Source organism: Erpetoichthys calabaricus, chromosome 15 (assembly GCF_900747795.2).
Source record: "Erpetoichthys calabaricus chromosome 15, fErpCal1.3, whole genome shotgun sequence".
NCBI classification, from domain to species: Eukaryota; Metazoa; Chordata; class Cladistia; order Polypteriformes; family Polypteridae; genus Erpetoichthys; species Erpetoichthys calabaricus.
In genome coordinates, this window is record NC_041408.2 from 39,471,704 (window position 1) to 39,497,534 (window position 25,831).

A 25,831-nucleotide genomic window follows, 5' to 3' on the forward strand; every position below is an offset into this window, starting at 1 on the left:
ACCCATCCTGCAAACAAAAGTCAATATCCACTCTAAAAGAGTTAATAGGATAGAAATGCCCTATAAGCATTAATAAATAAGTCTTTCGCTATTATTATTATTCCAGAGGGTCACGTGAGTTTTCTTTCTTGTGGAGGGGGAAGGGGAGAGCTCTTTTAAGGCTTGTTTTGAGATTATTGTTAGGTACATGGCTAATTATGTATACAAATTAGCCATGCCAGCCAGAGCACAGGAATCAGTGTTATATGTCCAGTGGCAGTACTCATAATGTTCCCATTATCGTAAGCTAATGTACTCCTCAAATGAAAATACTGCACAGCTATTTATTTATTTATTTATTGATCGATTGATTGATTGAGTACTGATTGGTTGGTGAAATCATGCATACCCAAAGCAGCTCCAAGAAAATATTTAATTAACATGGTCACAGGTGAATACAGCATATATTTGCTGCGAAAAATGCTTTGGTGAATTCAGCCAATCAGCACTAGACTTTTACTTAATGTTATGCTGGCCTGGTTTAGAAATCCTGTGGTCAGAAACAATAACTGAACAATTTAAATTGTAAAATGGAGCTGTAAACTTTCTTTGGCTCAACAGTCCAATCTCACAGTCCTATTTAATAAGCAAGTATTACTCAAAGTTGAGTGTATTCTGTCAGACAGGACACTTCCACTACTTTTCCAATTTTTGTTGTTGCCATCAGGTCACAAGTTCAAGGTTCCCAGGATGAAAAACAGCCTGTTCAAATACTCTTTTTTTCAATTGCTATTAATTTAAACTACCCGACACCCACCGTAGCATACGGCGGTGTAAGAATAGGAACGGAAAACGGTGAGAAAGGAATTCAGAAATCAAGAAGAAATAAATACTTCTTGAAATACGCAGTGTGCATGTAGAATTTCCGGCCAAGCAGGATTACATGTGAAAGTAATAAATAAATCAGGCTTTCCGAATTTACGTGCTATGGCCATGGCATCCTGATAGTTTTGTTGCATGTATCTTGGACTTCCTGGAAATGTGGACGGTAATATGATCATTTTGCCTACACGTACGTTGTTATTTTCAACATTTGCTTGCAGTGCGTCTGATAGTTCCACGCACAGATCTTGTTGATGTAATCTGAGATAGTTGAGATGCGTGCCCTCTGTTTTAACATACGCATCTACGACGTACTGTTGATCTTGTTGATGTAATCTGAGATAGTTGAGATGCGTGCCCTCTGTTTTAACATACGCATCTACGACGTACTGTTGATCTTGTTGATGTAATCTGAGATAGTTGAGATGCGTGCCCTCTGTTTTAACATACGCATCTACGACGTACTGTTGATCTTGTTGATGTAATCTGAGATAGTTGAGATGCGTGCCCTCTGTTTTAACATACGCATCTACGACGTACTGTTGATCTTGTTGATGTAATCTGAGATAGTTGAGATGCGTGCCCTCTGTTTTAACATACGCATCTACGACGTACTGTTGATCTTGTTGATGTAATCTGAGATAGTTGAGATGCGTGCCCTCTGTGTTAACATACGCATCTACGACGTACTGTTGGAATAGTTTGCCGCTGGAGTGCAAAATACTAAATGTATTCCTCATTGCTAATCTGTACGCGTAAAATTGGCATTGAGTAAGCCTTATTTGCTTGCCGGTTCTTTTATCGGGAACATGTTGTAAATCTTTGTGCCAGCCAATGTCTCAGTAAGGGAATAAAAGTGGGTAAACCATAGGATTGCAATTCATATTGAGCTTGGAAATCTGTTTACAGGAGTTGCCTATGGGATAGATGCAAATGTCCCTTTCGGCAGGCGTTTCGCCATCTTCTCCGACAAAAATCGCTGCAACATCGGTGTGACATATCGGGGCATTGTATTGTCATGAATCCTGCCTAGGGTTTTCCTTGAAAACCATTCATACAGCTGTTGGATTGGACTGAGCGATTTCATGCATGTGTTTGTATGATTTAACGAAGGGGTTGATGGTTCTGAGCATGGAATCTAGCTGGAGAAGTACATTTTCTCTGCATGCAGAGTTTGCTTTATTTTGTAAGCATACTTCAGAAGCTTGCGCTGTGTCAAAAACATACAACTGTCCATATCCTGGAGAGGTAGAAGTGTTAGCGTATAGTGGAGAGATTTGGTGATAAATTTGCCCGTGTATTTTTAAACAGTATGGACCATGGCCAGGAGGTTGAGTTATCTGTGCATTCATGGAAGCAAACACTAGAGAAGAGTTGTATTCTCGAATGTGTTCACGATAATTTTTAGCTTCTGATGTTTGCTGTGTAAGCAGCTGTCGTAAAGACACAGGTGGCTTCCGCAAAGGTGGTAAAGCTGCTTTACCATTGTGGCAGCACCTCGAGTACTTGTTGGATGTATTACGTTCAGTAGGCCAGTATAGTGCATGACATGGAAGACGACGAATAGGAATCGAGAAATGCCGTGTCAGCTGCGTGTGGGTGGGACCAATTTTGAAGAGGAGCCGCAGGAAGCGTGGGGAAGGGTTTGGAAGAGGATGAATAGGAATCGAGAAATGCTGTGTGGGCTGGACCCATTTTGAAGTGGAAGCAGGACGAGCCAGAAGAGAAATATATATAAGAGATAAGTTACATCTTTTATAAACACCTGCAGACTTAAATTATAGGATAAACAGGTAGCAGTTGTATTTAGAAACTCTTAAACTTCTTAATGAATGTTGTAATGAACAAAAACATTTATTTAGCAGTAGTTATCTTGGAAAACACCTTGGAAATGAGAGAGCTTGGAAGTGAATGACCATGTAAGTTCAAGCTAATACAGAATGCCAATAATACACAAATATCAGCACTTTACCACAGTAGTGTGCAGATGGCCATCTATGACTGCACAATACATTGGATCTTAAAGTAGATAGTCTGCAGCACAGAAGACGGGAAGATGAGGCTACAATATGCACAAGACAAAGAAAAGTGTGTGATTTAAAAATTTGAAAAATATGGCTTGGCTTGACAAATCTGTATTTCCGCTGTGACAAATAGATGATAATGGTCAGAATTTGGCGTAAAAATCATGATAATATTAAATCACTGTGCCTTGTGTTAGAAGTACAGGCTAGTGATGTTAATATGTGTGGAGATTGTTTTCTTTACAGACATTATGCCTCTTAAATACAAATTGAGTATAATTTAAATACTGTAATGTACCTAAGTATTGTCACAAAGCAAACATCTTAAGCTGACCACCTAATAAGATGGTTAAGTGTATATGTAGGTGTTTAAGTTAATTATCAGCTCCAAAATTTTCTGGTTTGAGAATGGGTAGACTAGGCCCCTACAATCCAAAAATTTGATAGAGCCGATTGTGTAAATGTATAGATGAGTGATTGTATAAACTGTTTTAGTTAACTTTGAACATTCTTTTTATTGTAAAAAAAAATTAAAACTAAATTTTACATTTGAAAGACAGTCTATATTTTTAATAAAAAATAAGAAGTACCTCAGGGAATCTTTTCTGCCTGTTGCTACCTGGGAATTCAGTGCTTCCTCCAAGGGTCCTAGACTAAATGCTTACACTCTTTAGTTCAATTGTATTCATTTTTCAATTTCTGCAAAATATGTATTTGTTTGTCTGATTTGACCTGTTAGTCTGTATCTTTATTTTTTTCATCCATTTGTGTGCATGTAAATTTCCCCCTGGGAATAATTATGTTTATTTAATCTAATCTATTAGTGTGTCTTTAAAATATATATGTGTACTGGTAATGGTCTGGCAGTTTACTGTAATTAATTATTTCTGAGTTATCTATGTAATTAAGTTATTTAATTTGCAGATCTTGTTATATTCTTTTTCCAATGTTTTTCAGGAATCTGGAAACCCCTGATGTCCCTGTGTATTCTGTAAATGCACACAAGGAGATAATTAATGCCATTGATGGTGTGGGAGGCTTGGGTATTGGTGATGGAGCACCAGAGATTGTAACTGGAAGTAGAGATGGTAAAAATGTCAATTTACTTCATAAAATATTAATGTTACAAAGTTATACTAGGGGATTTTAGTGATTATATATTTTTAGCATTGTAAATAAGAGAAGGTATTGAAGTAGCATTCCTGAATCTAGAAATAGATTAAGGAGACATAAATGAAATAAGAAACTTAAGTACATGGAATAATGAGCTAATAAGGAGCAAAAAAGAACATTGCCAGCACTGAAAAAAAACCCTTAAAAATGAGTGATCTTATTTCCACTGTAATGGCAAAAGGAAAATCAGACACATCAGAGCTCACAGAATCAGTAGCCTGATGTCCCAGGGCTGTTAACTTTTCCATTTGGGATGTCCAAACACTGCCCTGCCCAACCACTACCTAAAATTCTGAGTGAAATCAAAGTCCCTCTTTTATTTGCTTTGTTCACTCTCATGACTTACTATTTGAATGAAAAAAAAAATGATCATGGAACAAACGTGTTTTAATCATAATGATTTAACTGCAGAAATGTATTTGCTTGTGCGTGTGTGTAATGACTTTCACTCTCCTCTTGTCTCTTTCATATGATGTTTGGCAAACATAATAGGATATATGTACACACTCTTCCGGTTTCCGTGTCAGCCAACTGTCTCACTTCAGTGCTGATATCAAAATGGACTAGCTATGCCATTAATCACCCAGTCATTTCAAGACATGCCCGCATTATTCAGCCACTATGCAAACGCCAAGAGCTAAAAAGGAGAAGGGTTTCAAACTATATGTTCCAAGCTACATCCATAATTATGAAGGTGAGATCCAGTCGTATTAACTTGTTATTGGGGTTTTTATTTTCCTCGGGGCCAGGACAGGTAGTGATGTCTTCGGAGCATAATCGGATACAAGCAGGATTTCTCATTTGGTCTGTGGAAAGAAAAGAGAGGTTCAGCACAACCCGCCGCCCCCTGGCCAGGCATGGAATTGGCGATTTCTGGTCCCTTTGGCTGACTCCCAAACGCATGTGTGTGACATAGCCTCCCCCTCATCCCAGACCAATCGGGTCCAGCATACCTGGCCGAGAGGTCATGACACCTCGTGGCGGGCAACAATTGAAATGTTGCTGCCAGAATCGAAGATGGCTACTGTCTTAGTACCGTTAAGTAACACCTCCCCAGTATGCGCAACAGCCAGAGGGCCATCTCGACACCTCCGAAAACCCCTTGCTCACTGCAGGAAGACGGCTGCTGTGGGCCAGTAGGTCCCGGGGCATGCTTCGTAGGGTGGCAACGGGGCGCCAAGGTATGGACACAAGAACGTCTGGGTCCACAGGGGTCCTTTTCTGGTTTTCCTGGGTAGGTTTCCTCTCTTATTGACTGTATGATCCAAATTAACAAGACCATATTCTTAATCAGGCTAGCTGGTCGAGGTCAATCAGAAGGTCTTTCAGAAGTAGCACACACACTACTTGTTGGACTATCTGTCAGATGTTGTTATACTCTGGTCGCAACCAGCACCCAACTTTCGTCCACAGTTCCTTGACTTGGGTAGCCGTCGGCAGTTGGGGTTTGAACTCCCACTGCATCACTCTCCTTGCCTGCCAGCCTTGGGTACTCCCACTTTTGTCCAGGGTCTTTCCCCTTGTGGGAGCTTGTGGAGCAGTCTTGTCACTCAGGAGCCTGGCCCTTTTCCGTAAGCCCTTCGTCCACATTCACAGAGTTTCTTACCAGACTATTGGGTCAAAGCATGCCTCTGGTTCCCTCCACCAACACTAACCGACTTCACAACGGGAGCGTGGGCACGGTAATCTCCGACCTATCTCCTTAGTGGTCAGATGTTAGGACGGTGTGTCCAGAGTCTTCTTGTGTCTGTCTCCCGATTCTTCCAGGAGGCCATCCTGCTGACTACGCCAATGTGAAATAAATAGCCGGGCACACAACCAAGGTTTGGGGCAGCCACCCGTATAGTTTCCCTGGCTGCAAACTTTTTTAGTTTGCATACAATGTGTACAGGTTTGAGTCTAAAACAGAACTGATCAAGTATGGAGGATGAGGGGTTTTTATAGGCAGTTCACAGGAAGTGACGTCCTTGGGGGCCAGGACAGGAGTGATGTCTTTGGAGCATAATCGAATAAAGGCAGGACTTCTTTTATTTGGTATATGGAGAGAAAGGAGAGAGTTCAGCTCAACCCGCCTACACCTGGCCTGGCATGGAATTTTCATTTTCTGGTCCCTTTGGCTGACTCCCAAGAGACCTTGTGTGACAGTAGTCATTAAACTTTATTCATCGACAGATAAATATGTTTGCAGGATTAATACATAATAACATGAGTCTGCTGGACATCTTACCTTGTAAAACAGCGAATGTCTGAGCCAGCAAATGGTGAATCCCAAATCACTGGTTCATTGTAAGGGTCTCAATTTGCTTCCTCAGCTGGAGGATCTCCTCTCTGCAAGAGATGCTTTCATCAAGCGCTAGGTCAACAACTGCTGGATCCGGAGCTGAAGCATAGTTGCATTCCTCCTTGCCCAGTGTGTCATCTTCAGTTGGTCGCATTCTCCTCTTCCAAACCCATGGTCTTGAAAGTGGAATGAAGAAGTTGTTCCTCTCAAACAATATGGAACTTCTCCCATCTTCAACAGTAGCCTGAGAAATCGCGTGTGTGTGTGCGTGTGCGTGTGTAAAAATTTGACAAGGAGGCGGCGCATGGGTTTACAACAGTATTTCAGTTCTACTGTACTTGGCCAAAACAGACAAGCCAGAATGAAGAACAGGGAACAGAGGGAGAAGAGCAGACTGCCACAGTGTGGAAGAATTCAGAAATCTCTGTCTATGTGGCAAAAAGAAAGCATAGCTTTTTGGTTTCGTGGACAAAAGAATTTCCATGCCTGAAACATGATAAGGTGAATGACACAATGTTCTGTTGGGTGTGTCATCAATTTCCCACAATTTCTTACTTGACAAGTGCTTTTGTTACTGGAAACACTAATTTTAGGAAAGAGCCTATCAGAAAGCTTGACAGATCTCTGCATTACAAGAAGTGTATGGGTGCCCAGTCTGCAGCTTCTTTCCCTGAACAAACGCCAATAGCAAAGAACATAATAGAATTGAACAAAGCACAATATGAAGTCCTGACAAAACTTTTCGGAACAACATACTATATTACCAAAAGTGAACTACCATTAGCAAAATTTAACATTCTTGGCAAACTTCAAGCAGCAAATGGCCTCGATCTCGGTTCCACTTTGATCATGCTTGCAGAGAATTTATTGGAGCAACAGCACAAATGTCAAGAGATCAGATTGAAAAGAAAATGCAAGAAAAAAATTCTTATCAGTTCTTGCAGATGGCAGTACAGACACTGGCATCACAGAACAGGTGTTGGTTCATGTCAGGTATGTGAAAGATAATGGTGACAAATCCATTTACTTGATCAAATGTCAACCAGTGAAGAGCGCGAAATGCTGCAGATGTTTTAGAAAATATTGATGAGGCAGTGAACACCATGGGTTCCAGTGAAGAGACATAGACAGAGAAAGTAGTGTGCAGATTTTGATGGAGATGTAGTGATGATGGGTGAGAAAACAGGAGTAGCTGGAAGATTAAAACAGCGGATACCCCACATCATAGCAATCCACTGTGTGGCACACAAATTAGAACTAGCAGTACTGGATAGTGTGAAAGTCTCCAAATACCTGGTCGAATATAAGCATACACTGAAAGCCATGTTTTAGATGTACCACCATACCCTAAAAGAAGCAAAGAGAACCGAGTGAAACAAGTGAACTGCTTAATGAGAAAGTGACTCATTTCAGTGACCTAAAAAGCACACAGTGGCTGCCAAGCAGGTTGAGATATGTGAAGGCCATCTGTCATAGAGAATTTTCTTGCGTGAACCGAGTTAAAATGTCATACAGTACTTCTCTACAGCCTTGAAACACTGAATGACCTTGTGCATCTCTATATAACTGGGGAATCATTTTAAAGTTTTCGCTTTGACAAGGCAATTAGCACTAGAATCCCTGAAGCCTACGAAAAAAAATCATAATGCCGGGCCATATTCCTTCGCACCGCATTATCTACATCTTTGTTTTGCAAATGTGTCAGTTCAGCACTGGCTGCAAGCAGCCTGCTATCCCATCACACAAACCAAGGTAGCTGAAATGAAGTCAGATGCAAAATTCTCCCAGCTCAAGTCTCTTTATTTAGGAGTTATGTGTCTGGAATTATATAGTGTAAATAATATATTGTTATTTGAAATACATATATTTCATGTGTGTTTCATGTCTACAACCATTTGTAAATGTTGGATGGCAAGAAATGTTGAACACATAACTAAAACTTTTTTCATGTTATAGTAATTGACAAATTGTTGATGTGAAGTGTATAATGTGTGAAGATTGAAGTCCAAATATCAAATAAACACTATCACAAAAGGTATAACAAAACAAGTGTGATTTACATGTTACTGGCAGTGTGTTAAAATGTGAATTCCAACTCTCAATCGATATAAACTAGATACATCGGCTTAGCTGGTGCAGAGGTAAAGACTTTTGTGTTATAATCTAGAGGTTGCAGGTTTGATTCCAGATTCTCCTTCCATTTACAGTTTTGAGTAGTGAGCTGCTATTATTGTTGATGGCAGTGTGGCAGGCTACGTTCTGCTAAACCACACATTTGCAAAATAAAAAAATTTAAGGAGGTCAGGGACAACGAAACAAATCTTAAGCTTCAGGAATTCTAGTGTTAGTTCCTGGGTGTATTCTGGAAAAGGTTCAGTATACGTGGAATATAACACCCCAGTAAGATCAAAGAGCAGAGAAAATTGGACAAATGCACAGAAACCAAGGAAGAAGCTGATGAAACTGTTCCCTCAATGCCGAGTGGCTCTCTCTCATCTGGGATTGATGTATCTGAAGTGAAGGTCTTGCCTAAAGAAGGGCCTGAGTCACCTCGAGAGCTTGCATATTGTAATCTTTTTAGTTAGCCAATAAAAGCTGTCATTTTGCTTGACTTCACATTTCATCCATAATGGCTAACACGGTACAGCACCCTACTACTACAGACAAGCCAAGCAGAAAAGCGTATGCTGCATGCGGTCCACTAACAGAAGCCTATAAATAAAGCATCTTTTTAGTTTCAGACTTGTTATTTACTATAGATATTTTGGAACAGTGTGATCTGGTGGTGCAGTGGGTAGTGTGTATACTTTGAGCGTTCATGTTGGGTGAGGGAAATGGCAGATAGATATTATTTACTTCATAGCACATGAAAAACTAAACATTTTTTGTTAATTGAGAAGTATTACTGACACATTTCCAGTATTCAAGGATCTTGCTTGCTGCTTTCAGTAACATCGAGCACACACCCGAGACCAGCAAACTCCATGCCCTGCCTCCATGAGGCTAGAAAGACAACTTTGTGTTACCAAGATCTGTACTAAACTTAATAAACTTTAATCTGATTAAGATTAAAAGTATGTCTAACCTTTGTTTAGTTATTGTCACCTTATTGCAAATTATGTGCATTTTAAACCCTTCTCTCCACACACATGCCCAGTGTTACTACCACCAGCAGCAGCAGGTTACTTCTTGCTTTACACCAAGTGCTGCTCTGATAATCGCTAGACAGAGTGGTTTAAAAAACAAAGAAGGATTAAATGTATACCTATGAATTTTGTTTGGTTCTTGTCACTTGACTGCCCGCCTATGCACTTCCGTGCATGATGGTTCTGACCACATCAGGCAAATATCTTTTGTGAAATAACACAGTACTTTTGTAATATAACACAGTTCTTCTCTGAAATAATACAATTTTTTTGAGTATTGGGAGTAAGTTTTCATACAAAAAAGTATTTACTCTTCTAATTTTTTAGACTCCCCAATGCAGACAGTAATCTCCATATCTATGTTTTTAATAATATTAAAAACGTAAGTTAACAGGGGCATATTGTAGTCATAAATGACTTTAACTACCCAAGTATTAATTGTGCTAACTTTACAAATAGAGGAGCACAAGAGCAGAAGTTTATAGTCGTTGTGGCATTTCTAACCTCCCAAACCTCAACACAGAAAGACGTGGGACACAAGTTCAGCACACACATTTTTATTTCTCTTTTTTTCCCCATGGGAAACGCCTTCCCTGTTTCCCTGTACCTGTACAGCACAGTTCATGCACACAGCACCACTGCGCAAATACAGTTCTCTTCTTCGTCTTTCTCTCTCTTTGCCTTCACTCCTCCTCCAGCAAGCTTTGTTCAGTTCCTCCCAACTCAGGCTCCTGGAGTTGTGGCAGCTGGCGCCTTTAATAGGACACCCGGAAGTGCTCCAGGTATCCAGCGACCTTCTTACACTAACAGTTCTGGGTGTGGCTGAAGTGCTGCCACACAGGGCTTAGCAGTTCCTCTGGTGACATGGAACCCGGCAGATCTGCTCTAGTGTCCAATTCTCAGGTGAGAGTCTGAGGCACCACTGCAATCCAGGGGACTGCCGCCAGCAATCTTGGGGAGGTAATGCCCTGAATAAGCTCTCTCCCTCAGTCCTTCCACTGTTGAGGTGTCCTGGCCAGGTAAGGGCCCACCACAATGTTAATAAGTGACTTTTTTAACACAGTATGTTAAAACACCAATGTGAGGGGAAGCCTGTCTAGATTTAGTATTTTGTAATAATCGGGATAAAACTGATAATGTAGAAGTGATTGAACTGCTATGGTCAAGTGAATATAATATAATGCAATTCTCAGTGTTTTGGAAGGACACTGATACAAAGACTAAAACCTTTAATTTGAATATATGTGGCAAAGTTTGAAAGGGATAAACAGACAAGCTTTGAAGTGTGGTGATAGTCAAGGAGCAGTGGAACAACTTTAAAAACGTGTTACACATAATAATGCAGTACAGGTACATTCCAAAAACTGGAATTAGTTGAAAATTTATAAAAGCAAAAAGTTGGGTAAGCAAGTAAATAATAAAAGAAGCTTCAAAGGTATAAAACAGCTGTGTAAAGTAAATACGCCGCATAATCACGCCGCTTTTTTAATGATTTTTAAGCACATGGAAAAAAATGAACATTTGAAAAATCCATAATTTAATAAACCACCAAGAAAAGTAACATTGCAACAATGCACGCTACGAACCAACATACAGTCATTGTTCAGTACGCACTTCCTGCTCTTGTGCCCGCCCCCAACTCCTCAACTGAGTCGCTTTTGTCTCTGCTACAGTCCACATGCACCTCTGAGCCACGTTGTCTTTTCATTGTTCTTTGCGGTTCCGGCTGCTTTTCTATATATAATCCACCAAGTCACCCAATCATTGTAGTAGCGAGGGGTGGGGGGGTGTATACAAAGGGCAGGGATGTAATCAGTGCAAGCGTATGACCTGCACTTACTGGGAATTCCTCGTTCGTGGGGAACAATTGCAAGCCCTGGTCCCCATCACAAATGGGGTTCAACGGCTTACCCACGCCTGTCGGCGCCGGGTAGACACATGTTGATCCATTCAGTGTAGCGCGCGTGCAATACCGGACATCCAAGGGCATCATAGACCTGTTAATGCTCAATCTCACGTGGCTGAAAGCCACTTGTCCCTCTAAGAAGTTGGACGCCGACCGCTTGGCGATCGCGTAACTATTTAGCAGTAGGGAGTCTCATTCGTTTTCGGAATTAACCAGACAAATTGCTCCACCAGCTAAGAATCGAGAAAGATCTATCAATCTGTCAATCCTCTCCGTGGCCGGGCCGGGTGAGGTTTCCCGTGTTGAGTCAAATTAAACAAAATATGTGTGTGGTGAGTTGTTGCGTCCGGGCACATGAGCAGGCACTGTGAATGCCTTGAGAGCGTGGGTGGACGCATGCCGGGGAATAATGAGTATCTATCTAGATATAGAAAGCGTCTGATGTGGTGTTTGGTGAATTGTTGCAGTTTGTGAGTTAGCAGTTGTGATGGTTTTACACTCTAGTACATTGTAGTGAACGCTGGTAACAGTCAAGTGGGCAGGCGTTCTTGTCCCATGCTCTTAGAGTTGGTGGGCATGTCTCTGTATCGGTTCGAGTTGTTGAGCGGTGCTCTGTCATTTGTATCCCATGGTCGGACGACTTGTTGGATTATATATAGAAATGCAGCCGAAACCGAAAAGAATAATGAAAAGTCAACGTGGCTCAGTGGTGCATGTGTACTGTAGCAGAGACAAAAGCGAGTTGGTGAGTTGTTGCGTCCGGGCACATGAGCAGGCACTGTGAATGCCTTGAGAGCGTGGGTGGACGTGTGCTCGAGTTGTTGGGTGTGAGTTGGTGGACTGGGCTTTGTGAGTTGACTGACATGGCTATTTTTTTGCGTATCCCATGGTTGTCTTCCGGCAGTGTGAATGCCTCGAGAGACAGGGTGCCCTCGTTTGGTGAGTTGTTGCAGTTTGTGAGTTAACAGCTGCGATGGTTTTACACATTTGGTGAGTTGTTGCAGTTTGTGAGTTAAAAGCTGCGATGGTTTTACACGCTGGTAACAGTCAGTCAGGCAGGCGGGTGGACGGGCAAGCATTCTCGTTCCATGGTCTTAGAGTTGGTGGACGTGGCTCTGTGAGTTGTCGGCGTATCCCATTGTCTTAGCGTTGGTAGGCGGGTCTCTGTGAGTTGGCGGGCGTGGCTCTATCATGCGTATCCCATGGTTGTCTTGCCTGTTCTGTCGGCTTAATGAATTATATATATAGACTAGCAAAATACCCGCGCTTCGCAGCGGAGAAGTAGTGTGTTAAAGAGGTTATGAAAAAAAAAGGAAACATTTTAAAAATAACGTAACATGATTGTCAATGTAATTGTGTTGTCATTGTTATAACTGTTGCTGTCTTTTATATATATATATATATATATATATATATATATATATATATATATATATTATATATCTATCTATCTATCTATCTATCTATCTATCTATCTAATATACACACACACATAAACATTTATATACATATACATATATATACATATCTACATATACACATCTACATATATATACACACATACATAAACACACACATAAGACTTACTGACTGAAACGGGCTTTCATTGACAATCATGTTACGTTATTTTTAAAATGTTTCCTTTTTTTTTCATAACCTCTTTAACACACTACTTCTCCGCTGCGAAGCGCGGGTATTTTGCTAGTATATATATATATATATATATATATATATATATATATATATATACATATACACACATACATGCAGTTTTAATAACACAGAAATCAATATAAACATTAATATCATTATCATATGAGAATATGAAGTAATATATAAGAAGCACTTTTCATATAAATATAAATTATTAAACAGTAAAATCTTCTTCTGTAATTTGCTACCGTGGCAATTTGTGTGTCTGTCCAGGATTTTAAATGACCTGTAGCTCGCAAACCGTTTCACGTATACACTTGAAATGTGGTACACATATAGTACGTCACGTCTACTATCCGCTTTATGGGTGATGATTGTTTTACTCTTTTATGTTTATTTTATTTTATTGTAGAATCAACTCCTATCTGCGCACAGCAGGGCAGCCGTGGGCGGATGCGTATGGTGTATTCACTCCATGTTATCATGCATTGCGCTGTCAGTGGTATTTTGATAAAAGAATTTGAACAACATATAAGAAGCGTATAAATTATTAAACAGTAAAACATTAACATTTAAGAAGTAAAGTTACATGAAGTACTACTGCAGTGCCTTCGGGTATACCTCATTTTTTGTTTGCCCATTACATGCTTAAATGTATACATTTTTTGGTGCACCTACCCGAGAACACGCGACATATAACCGAGCGTAGGAGAAGCATGGATTTTAAACACGCGTTGAGTTCATCTGCTGGTCTCCCTCGTGGAATAACTGGTAATGTTTGACTAAAATGTACAGCGAGTAAAACGACATTACCTCCTATTTTTTTTTTTACGATCTCTGAGATCTTGCTTTTTTCGGTTCAAGGCTTCATAAGCTCTTTTATGTTGTATGGTGTACTTATCCCAAACCATCATCTTTGAATGTTGCAAGACTTTCGCCTTGTATGTAGATCGGGGTAATTACATTCATTGCATTCCTAGTCTGAATCACAATCTGATTGTATGGGTGGTTACCTGGCACTGTAGGGTTGCCACCCGTCCTTTAAAATACGGAATCGTGCCGCGTTTGAGAATGAAATTGCGCGTCCCGTTTTGAATCAATACTGGACGGGATTTATCCCGTATTTTTTTTATCATTTTTTTTTTAAAGCAGCGTCTCATGCAAATCATCCCACCACGCATTTTATGAAGATGCCTCCTTTCCTACTTTGGATTAGGTAATACTTGATGTCATCGTTAGTTTGATTGGTGTTTTTAACTGTCCAGTGAGGAGGGCGTGTCTTTTAAGTACAGTCTGCAAAGTGTTGGCACTGAGATGTGGCGTCAGCGCCATAGTTGAAGCCCCTAACGTTGCGGTCTGCAAGTCGGCTAACATCCGCCATGTGCCGTCTTTCAGTTGCGAGAAGCAGATCATAGAATGGTTGAAACTGTTGCCCCTAACGTTGCGCCACGGCGTGTGGTTCGTTTATACCTCGTGTCTTCTCATTAAACTTTTATCTCGCGGAATATGTTATTGCAATCCGCAGCGGGAGCGTTTCTATAAACTTAATTGAAACTTACGTTTTACACCGTGCTTTGTTTCCCTTATGAACATGCTTGTATGCTTAACTCGCTCCGTTCTCAATTGTTGAATTAATTTTTTGCTCTTCGCTGTTTGCGGCTGTTCCTCCATTTCCCCCTACTTCGTTCTTTTATCTCGCGAATATGTTATTGCAATCCTTAACGGGAGCGTTTCAATAAACTGATTGAAAATAGTTTTGCATTTACCTTTTTAGTAAAAGGCGAGCTTTTAAGCCTGAGAAATCACCCCGTAAATGCACACGTTTAATTGCACATGTGTTAATATGTATGCTTACACAGTATTAAAAGACAGTCAAAAATTAACGTCATTTACCTTCGTTCCCGCGTGTGACTCGTGCTGTAAATCTCTTCCTTGTTTTTAGTTCACGTGATTACGTAGGAGGCGTGATGACGCGATACGTGACTCCGCCTCCTCCATTACAGTGTATGGACAAAAAATATGTTCCAGTTATGACCATTACGCTTTGAATTTCGAAATGAAACCTGCCTAACTTTTGTAAGTTAGCTGTAAGGAATGAGCCTGCCAAATTTCAGCCTTCCACCTACACGGGAAGTTGGAGAATTAGTGATGAGTGAGTCAGTCAGTCAGTCAGTGAGGGCTTTGCCTTTTATTATTATAGATTTGAATTGTAGGGTGAATGAGAGCATGATCGCAACCATTAACAAGGATATATGGGAAGCTAAAACGCAGTTAGAGAGGAATATAGCAGTTAAGGTGAAAATTGACCCAAAGAGATTCTTTGAGTATTTTAGTAGAAAAAGAACAGTCAGGGAGGAGCTAAAGTGCATAAGGAATACTAAAGGACAATTCAAAAATACAGATAACAGATGGTCCAGACTTGCATTTTTTCCTGAGGTTTTTACATGTGAGGAACTGGATAAGTTCCCAGCAGTAACAGAGACTAGTAAAAGAGACACTGAGTGATTTTGAAATTATAGAGGGAGAAGTACTGCTCAGATTTAATAGGCTGAAATCAATCAAATCACCATGACCAGATAAGATTTATTCTTGAGTGCTTAAGGAAGTCAGTGAGTAGTTATATAAAGTCACTGTGCACTGGTGAAATTCCAAAGGACAGGAAATTGGCAAATGCCATCCCATTACATAAAAAGTATAATTACAGGTAAATTAATAGAAGGAATTACTAAGGATAAAATTGAGCAACACATGGCTAGAATGGGAGTTTTACTGAGCAGTCAATATGGATTCAGATGAGGGAGACCATGTTTTACTAATATACTGGAATTGCACGAGGAAGCAACAAAATGATACAATCAGAGTGGTACATATGGTATTATTTATTTTGACTTTGAGAAAGCATTTGATCAGGAATCAGAGGATGATAGTGCAAGAAACCTTATTAGAATTGGGTGAAATTAAGAGTAGTATCTCAAAGGAGTCAGTGATAGGGCCACTACTATTATTAATATATATACCGTATATCTTCTAGTAGTGGCGGGCTCTTATTGATGCCAGTTTCCAATAAACGCCGGGTTTGAAGAGATGTCGCGACAAATAGACGCCGGTCTCCAATAGTAGCTGGTCTCCTTTAAGCGCCGGTCTGTAGTAAACGCTGATTTCCAATGACCCACCACCTTTTCCGTACGCTAATCCTCTTTTCGTACCACCTGGGCTACCGCCCTCTTGCAGTGAATCATATGGTAAGTACCTTTTCGTGTCAAAAATGTTTTGTCGTCGGATGCTATCGAGGAAGGGAGAAAGTCAAAACGAAATTTCTTTGTGTACATTTTGCCCTTTCGTCTCCACGTCAATCATAACCCCACAGGGAGGGCAGAGGTGGGTGGAAGGGGCAGGAAGAACATGAAAATGCAATCTTCGACACGTTAATCCTCACCTTTGACCAGGGAAGAAGGGGCTGTATTGGCCGGACAGACAGTACATGATCACATGAAAAACTCTGCGCCCTCTTCCTCGGTGACCTGTTAACCTTTACCTCCACTGACACTTTTTCCTTCGGAAGGGTCATGCGGGTGTCTGTTCGTGTCACTGTTTTCTTGTGGGCCCGTGTTTGTAGTGTGAGCAATGGGAAGGAAACGGTCATTTGATTTACCATTCAAACTCCATGCGGTAACATACGCAAAAGAACATTCAGGCGAAGAAGCTGCACGACATTTTGGGGTGGATCCAAAACGTATCTGAGAATGGCGCAAGCAGATGACTGATATTGAGAAAACAGAGGCAGAAAAAGGTGCCAGAAGTAAACGATTGCCTGGTAGAGGAGCTAAGAAAGTGAGCGAAGAATTAGATGAACTGGTGTTAACATGGATTATTGAACAAAGACTGGAAGGTGTGCGTGTCTCCAGGAAAATGGTCCGCACGTAAAGCAAAGAGGATTTTTGATATGGAGATTGATGATGCTTCAAAAAGAAAAGAAATGTTCGTAGCCAGTGCTGGCTGGCTTGACAAATTTATGAAACACCATCATTTATCGCTCAGTCGGAAGACATCGCTGGCGCAGAAGGATCCAGAACAAGTTATTGACAAGCTTGTCTCTTGTGATGTGGGTTGCCAATCAGCGAACTGCAGATGGAGTTAAGGACGGCGAAATCATTGGAATGGACGAGACATCTGCTTGGTTCGACATGCCTGGTTCTACAACAGTCGAACCAACTGGCAATAGGAGTGTTACAATAAAAACTTCTGGTCACGAGAAATCGCATTTCACTGTCACATTGGCAGCGAAAGCAGATGGCACAAAATTGAAGCAGTTTATTGTATTTCGGGGCGCAAAGCGAGAAGTGGCAAGACTACAGGATGTCCAAGAAGCTGTGGTAGCGACCTCAACAAACGGATGGATGTATCAGGAATTAACAATAATGTGGTTGCAGAAAGTTTGCGGTGTTTTCTGTTTCCGGAAGAGACTTCTTGTCTGGGACGCTTACCACTGTCACATCAGTGAGGAAACGAAACAAGAACTGAAGAAATATAAAATGTCAACGGCAGTTATCCCTGGTGGTTGCACCAAGTAGGTAGGTAGGTAGGTAGATAGATAGATAGATAGATACTTTATTAATCCCAATGGGAAATTTACAAGTATGTCCAACCTGCTGATGTTGTTTGGAACAAGCCCCTCAAAGACAAGCTTCGAGAGTTGTTTGATAATTGGTTGGCAGGGGTTTACAGCTGGCGAAAATTTGAAAGCGCTGGCACTATGTTTGTTAGTAACGTGGATAATATCAGCTTGGCAAGAAATCACCCCAGAAATTATAAGAAAATCCTTCAAGGATTGTGGAATCATCAATGCATGCGATGTATCTGAGGACGATCTTATCCACTGCTTTAAGGAGGGCCAGCCATCGATTCAGACGACGAGTAGATGGTAAATACTGTACTTTATTGTATCTTATCCAATCTCATGTCGTAATGTATACATATATGCGTGAGTTTGGAGCTTATTGCATTTCCTTACATTCCTCAGGGGACTTGTCGGGCTGATGAGCGCTCTCGTGCGAAATTCGGACTAGTGCAGGCTAGTGCTGGTGGAATCATTGGCAAGAAAGTTCAGTAGATGTCTACCGTACCTGTTTTTCATGCTTACGGTAATACTGTATACTGCTTTAATAATACCATACTGCTGTACTGATAATTTCATTAAATCCTGAAATGTTGTTGCCTACATTTTGTGGCCGTAAATACGGTACCATACCGTATTTTACTGTCAAATGAACCCCGTTTACCCATCACCATTCCATCTGCGAGGCAAATAATAGCCAGTCTCCAACAACCGCCGGGCTCTTTTAAACGCCGGGCCATCCGAATAATTTTTTGAATAAACGCCGGGGCTACTATTGGAAGATATACGGTGTGTATAATATGTATGTGTGTGTGTAATATTGTGGCAGATGACCAGAGACCTTGCCCTACCGGGACGCTTGGATCAGGGAAGGACCAGGAAAGGGACAATATCTCCTCTGAACACAACAGGGCAGCCCCTCTGATTTCCAGCGAAAAGGACCATGGATACGGAGGTGGGAAGCTTAACCCTGTGGGGGTGCATGGCCAAACACAGGGTGCGCCTGGATGGTTTCTGAGCCCTGGAGGACAGCACTTCTGCTACACTGTGTATGCTCAGAGTGCTTCCAGGTGCAAGAGCAGCACTTCGCCACACCAGGAAGTGCTTCCAGATGACCATCACCGAGCACCTGGAGCACATCCAGGGTGTGATAAAAGGGGCCACCTCACTCCCTTTGAGGAGTCCGGAGTCGGGAGGAGGAAAACGGAGCTTATGAGAGAGGAGTGGAGGCGGCCCTAAAGAGAGTCGTGTGTGAGTTGCCGGAACCTCTTGTAAATAGTGTGAAATAAACTGTGTGTTGTGGACATTGGTGTGGTGTCTGTCTGTGCCCTGGCTATCTGTTACAATATAAATATATATATACAGGTGCTGGTCATAAAATTAGAATATCATGACAAAGTTGATTTATTTCAGTAATTCCATTCAAAAAGTGAAACTTGTATATTAGATTTATTCATTACATACAGACTGATGTATTTCAAATGCTTATTTCGTTTAATGTTGATGATTATAACTGACAACTAATGAAAGTCCCAAATTCAGTATCTCGGAAAATTAGAATATCAATTAAGACCAATGCAAAAAAAGGATTTTTAGAAATGTTGACCAACTGAAAGGTATGAACATGAAAAGTATGAGCATGTACAGCACTCAGTATTTAGCTGGGGCTCCTTTGGCCTGGATTACTGCAGCAATGCGGCGTGGCATGGAGTCGATCAGTCTGTGGCACTGCTCAGGTGTTATGAGAGCCCATGTTGCTCTGATAGTGGCCTTCAGCTCTTCTGAATTGTTGGGTCTGGCGTATTGCATCTTCCTCTTCACAATACCCCATAGATTTTCTATGGGGTTAAGGTCAGGCGAGTTTGCTGGCCAATCAAGAATAGGGATACCATGGTCCTTAAACCAGGTACTGGTAGCTTTGGTACTGTGTGCAGGTGCCAGGTCCTGTTGGAAAATGAAATCTGCATCTCCATAAAGTTCGTCAGCAGCAGGAAGCATGAAGTGCCCTAAAAGTTCCTGGTAGATGGCTGCGTTGACCTTGGACCTCAGAAAACACAATGGATCAACACCAGCAGATGACATGGCACCCCAAACCATCACTGACTGTGGAAACTTTACACTGGAACTCACGCAACGTGGATTCTGTGCCTCTCCTCTCTTCCTCCAGACTCTGGGACCTTGATTTCCAAAGGAAATGCAAAATTTACTTTCATCAGACAACATAACTTTGGACCACTCAGCAGCAGTCCAGTCCTTTTTGTCTTTAGCCCAGGTGAGACGCTTCTGACGCTGTCTCTTGTTCAAGAGTGGCTTGACACAAGGAATGCGACAGCTGAAACCCATGTCTTGCATACGTCTGTGTGTGGTGGTTCTTGAAGCACTGACTCCAGCTGCAGTCCACTCTTTGTGAATCTGCCCCACATTTTTGAATGGGTTTTGTTTCACAATCCTCTCCAGGGTGCGGTTATCCCTATTGCTTGTATACTTTTTTCTACCACATCTTGTCCTTCCCTTCGCCTCTCTATTAACTCTTTTAGGGCTAATTTTTTTTTTGTTTCTTTTTCTCCCAGGGCTGAATATTTTTCCAAAAACTAACATTTTTTAAAAAAGAACACAAAGCAATTGTTTAACATATCAAATCAACAAAAAATATTTACTTTTGACAAATGTTACTGTCTTGCATGTTGTATGAGCCTGAATTCTCTATGATTTCACATACATATCACATACATTTTACACAGCAAAGTCTGATCTCGCTCAAAGCAGCCAATTTCAGTCATTGCCACATTGCACTCCTTACAATATGTGTTGTTTTGATGCCTATTTTTCAATTGTCTGTTGCTGCATTTTCTAACATATATTGTTAGTGTGTACTGTAGAGAGACAAGTCACCCATTTGCCATCGTGCCATGCCACTGCCACCAAGTTTTCTGCCTGCATGAAAACCGTATTGTCACCTCTTTTCATCTTCTGAAACTTTATGAACTTTATGTATGGCATTATAGCCTGGCTCACCCCATGGGATTTGCTTCTGTTTATTACAGAAGTGAATAAAACTTTGCAGCAGCACGTACCTAAGCCACCAGGGGACAAAACACGTTTGGACCAATGCTCCCTGAAGTTATATCACCAGTTCTGTCCCATCTCTATTTGTAATGCCACAGCGCGCTTCATCTCGTCTTTCGTTGTGGTTTCCACTTTGAAAAACGAGAATGCGATGCAAATGCAGCCCGCGATTCAAAAAAAATCTCTGCCTACCTGTTTGTCTCGTCTGACAGTAGCTGAAAAGCAGCATCAGGAGAGAGCAGCCTGAAGTACAGCAGCTGGTGATCTGTCGTGTCCAAAAGCAAGCCATGCCGTCTTGTAAACTCCGGTAGCCAAATCGGCTCTCAACGGATCAATGTATGTGTATTTATCCCATGCGAACCTTGCCGTAGATGCATCGGCTGCGCGAAGGCACTCAACTGGCAGCAGATCTGCTCGCGCGGCATCGGCTGGTGTCTGATCAGCTGATGCCTGCTTCTGACTCTCTTGCTCGATCTCTTGATCACTGCCAATAAAGTCCGATTCTGAAAAATCAAGAGTCCGACTCCGCGGTAATGCGCAAAACAACGTCTGCCAAGTATTTTCTTTTCTGCACTTGCTTCGCTGCCTTTTCACATGTCGGTGCCATCTTGCCTTTGTTTACATTTCGCAACTCACGCACACGCAATGTTTATTTGCCGAGTCAACGAGTCTAGCATTCCTCCAAGCACAGAGGGAATGCCTGTGACGTGACAGTGAGATTTGTCGCCATTAACAGCTGATTGTCGCCCTTTATCCCTGGATGTTGACTTTTGTCGACATTCGCCTTCAACCCCTCCTGTCGACAAAAGTCGACATCCGCCCTAAAAGAGTTAATGTGCTTGGACACAGAGCTCTGTGAACAGTCAGCCTCTTTAGCAATGACCTTTTGTGTCTTGCCCTCCTTGTGCAAGGTGTCAATGGTCGTCTTTTGGACAACTGTCAAGTCAACAGTCTTCCCCATGATTGTGTAGCCTACAGAACTAGACTGAGAGACCATTTAAAGGCTTTTTGCAGGTGTTTTGAGTTAATTAGCTGATTATAGAGTGTGGCACCAGGTGTCTTCAATATTGAATTCTGAGGAAGAAGTAATAGAGCTGAGCCGTTCCAGTTTAACGTAAAGAACATTAAGAGGAGACATGATTGTTTAAAATTATGAAGTGAATTTGTAGAGTGGACAGCAGCACTAGAAGAAGTCCAGAAAAGAGTGACTAGGCTGATTCCAGGGGTCTCATTTATTAAACTTTGTATGGATTTGATTGTGAAAATATGCACACACCAAAAAAACAGGAAAATGTGTACGGCAAAAAAAAAAAATCTCATTTATATAATCTGATGTACACACATTTCTGTGCAATTTACCATTTATAAATACAATCACCTTGTAAACATGCATATGTGAGCTCTCCTCAAATGCTGCCCTGAAACATCCATATATCCAAGCATGCTAATCAACCTCATACATATGCAATCACAATGCTGCAGAACTTCATTGGCTGGTAGAGCTCCCTCTCCCTCCTGACACGTCAAGACCCCACCACCTGCATTCAAGAGTATCTGGTCTGGTTGTGTTCCATAACTGAGAGCACAAGATCATGCACGGCATTATAGTACCTCTCCTCTGCACTCTGGGGGTCCAGGAATGGTATAAAGAACCATCTTTTGAGTGGGTAGCTGCTATCACCAGGCATTTAATGATGTCATTGCTGGTACAATGAATAGTACAGGACATATGAAACACTGAGGGGTCAGCCAGTTACCTTATCAACAAGCCTGATTTAAAATATATGAATCACTGGTTGACCCAGGCCATCGAGACACAATTTTTGCCAATCATATACTTGTGAATTAATGTCCCTTTTAAAAGGGAACTAATATACAGTTTGTGCATCATATTGATCGTTTTTGAGATGTAATATGTTTGTCATCTCAATGTACATTATATTAATGGCTTAGTGATATTTATTGTTCATGCTAGTATTCATTGGGCTAGTTTGGCTACATTCCCCTGTTTGTTGAAGTTGTCATCATTTTCCAATTTTTCTGATATGTTTGCGTATGCATGGGTCTGAGTTGCCATAAACAAGAGCATGTTCCTCCAATCAAGGTATTTTTTTTTTTTTTTATAAATCCTGACATTTTTGTGGGAAGTCGCATAAGGACATTTCACGCCTCTTTTTTTATGCATTCCCAAGCTTTATAAATGAGGCCCCATCCCTCCACCACACTACTTGGTAATTTACTCCATGTGTCTGTGGTTCTTTGCCTGTAGATAAACTTTATAACATTTATAAGAAATCTGCCTTTAAAATGTTTCCAGTCATGTTCCCGTGTTTTTGGCGGAGAATTTATTTTAAAGTAACACCTGGGATCTGCTGTACTTTCATAATTTTAAAACACTTCAGTCATGTCACCTCTTAATCTATGTTTGCTTAAACTAAAAGGGTTCAGCTCTTTCAATCTCTCCTCATAGCTTGTACCTCTTAGTCCCAAAATCAGCTAAGCCCGGAGTTGTACTTCACGCGACGCATGCTGCAGTGGACGCTCCTGCTACGCAAGCGTTGAAGTGTTTATACTTGCGCGTGTACTTTACGTAAATCTGGAGGAATCCGCCAGGTGGCAGTGCGAGATATTATCACGGTGAGAACATGTTTGGCTTCTCTGTGTTGTGAATTGCCTAGAACACCCATTAAATTCCGATGACACCTTACCGCAATTTCTCTGAAAAGGATGTTTATTGATTAAATCCAGGGATGTGTCCATTCCAGCAAGCATTGGGCACGAGTGAGAAACAATCCCTGGACGATGCCTCGGCTCATCGCAAGGTGAATACAAGCACACACATGCACTAGCGTCATTTTAGCGGCACCAAATCTGCATATCTTTGGAAGGAAACTGGAGCACACTGAGGAAACCCAGCAGGAAAACGTGTAAACTCCAGGCTGGGAATATCAGCGACGTGACTCCCTTCAAGACAGCAGCGCTAACGCTCTGCCACTGTGTCACCCCATGTGTATAATTATTAACAGTATTCATTATTTAAACGAAATTACCGATTTATCTGTAAAATGTAATATACATACTTTAATACTTTTCATCATGAAAGTGATATCAAGTATAAATCTAAGGAATCTAAATGTGCAGAGAGTTGGAATATCATACATTTAATGTGCTCAGTGTGGCGATCTAATGCTGGCGATTTGCTGCTGTCAGGAGCAGAGGCAGCCCTAGAAGAAAAAGAGCACAGAAGATGGTATGCGAGACTTTTAAAACGTATCGTGTCATTACGATCGGGAATATGCGACGCTTGAATATAAAAGCACCATGAATACATATGTATGTCGGCATTTTGCTTCACCACATCGAACCATTTATCAAAAATCGTAGCACGCACACCGATCTCGTAGGATCCGCAAGCAGCTTTCTGTCACATGTAGATAGTAAACAGAGACTCTGACGTCAAATTCCAATTTTTAGCACACTGCGCCCCCCTACTTTTTGCTGGTACTGCAACTCGCGCATGTGTCACATTAATTTCTGAGGACCTGCTCAGAGGACGCATCAAATGAACGCCCAGAACGCGTGGCGGCCATGATACGGGCGCGTACGCGTTCTGAGCGTGAAGTATAAATGAGCCCTTAGATGTTCTACTTTGGTCTTTGTCTAGAGATGCTATGTCTTTTTTGTAATATGAAGATTAAAACTGAGGCCTCACTAATGCATTATACAGCTTAAGCATAACTTCTCTTGTCTTGTGCTCTGCACATCCTAATATAGATTAAAGTTCTGAATTATTGGGACCCTTCATGAAAATGAGCTAAAATTTATATATAAAAACCACACATGCAACAAGTGATATTTTGAGCTTAAACAAATAGGTAAGAATCATGCTTTTAGTGTCAAGCAGATTTTTGGAATCAGATAACATATTCCTTTAGTAACAGAAATTTTTATAAAAATGCAGATTTCAGAAATATTAGCATCCTAAATTACAGAATTTTCTGGAGCCTCTTCTAGTGATAATACCTCCCACACAGTCTTTTTCTGTAGTGTTTAACAAGGTTGGAGAACACTTTGAAAAGGGATTTTGGACCACTCCCCCATGCTGAGCATTTTTAACTCATTGAGATTCTTGAGACCACAAATTTTCAGTTGGGTTCAGGTCTGGAGGTTGAGATGGCTATTGAAAAACCTTGATTTTATGTTGTTGCAACCATTTGTTTGTTGATTTGGATGTGTACTTCTGATAGTTAGTTTGTTGGAAGATCTAACTACAGTCCAGTTTTAACCTTCTGGCAACCATATTCAGCTAAAATGTTCTGGTATTGAATGGAATCCATTATGCCACTGACCTTAACAAGAGTTCTGGTCCACTGGCAGCAAAACAACCCCAAAGCATCAAAGAGCCACTACCTTATTTTATGATGGATAATGAGGAGCCATTCTTTGTATGTAGTCCTCTTTTTCACCAAATCTGACAATGGTGTGCATGGCCAAAAGCTCAATTTTCTTCTCATCTGACCACAACACATGATTCCAGTTGTAACTCCAGTGTTGCTTGATAAAGTTCAGATACTGGGATTTGCGTCTTATTCTCAGAAAGTTTCTTTCGAGAAACTTCTGCTCATGGAGGTGGGAGTCTCACTATTAATTTTGAAATGGTGAAACCCCAAGATTAAGCTAAACTGTGCAGCTGTGAAGCTGTGATCTTTCGGCTCCTAATTGCCTTTGTTAGCAAACCTCCTCACTGCATGGAGGCAATTTGCGGGTTATGTCCACTTCCTGGAAAATGTTCAACAGTTCCATGATTTTCAAAATTTAGTACTATGGCTCTGAATGTGCTTAATGATAATTTCAACTGAATACCTTTTTTATTTTTTAACCATTCCCCAATCTGTACAGCTTTTTTTGTTCGAGTTGAGAATTTTTTTTGTTTTACTCATGTTAACAGATGACACTGACCTTCCTCTCATTTACACACATGGATTCTCTCTTGTTCCTACTGACCTTCATTCCTCTTCTCTCAAGAGCATATATCCACCTCTCCAGAGGCTGAGTTAATAAACTGTTTTGAAGATAAAACAATGTTTTGCAGGAGTTATTTTTATT

General features: G+C 41.1%; 1 protein-coding gene across 1 annotated transcript in view; it reads left to right on the forward strand.

Moving 5' to 3' along the window:
* Positions 1–25,831, forward strand: part of dnaaf10 (dynein axonemal assembly factor 10) — a 222,300-nt gene that overhangs the window by 71,897 nt on the left and 124,572 nt on the right. The window contains exon 3 of the mRNA XM_028820267.2: positions 3,843–3,973. Within this exon, the coding sequence (XP_028676100.1) occupies positions 3,843–3,973 (131 nt within the window). The remainder of the gene's footprint in view (positions 1–3,842; positions 3,974–25,831) is intronic.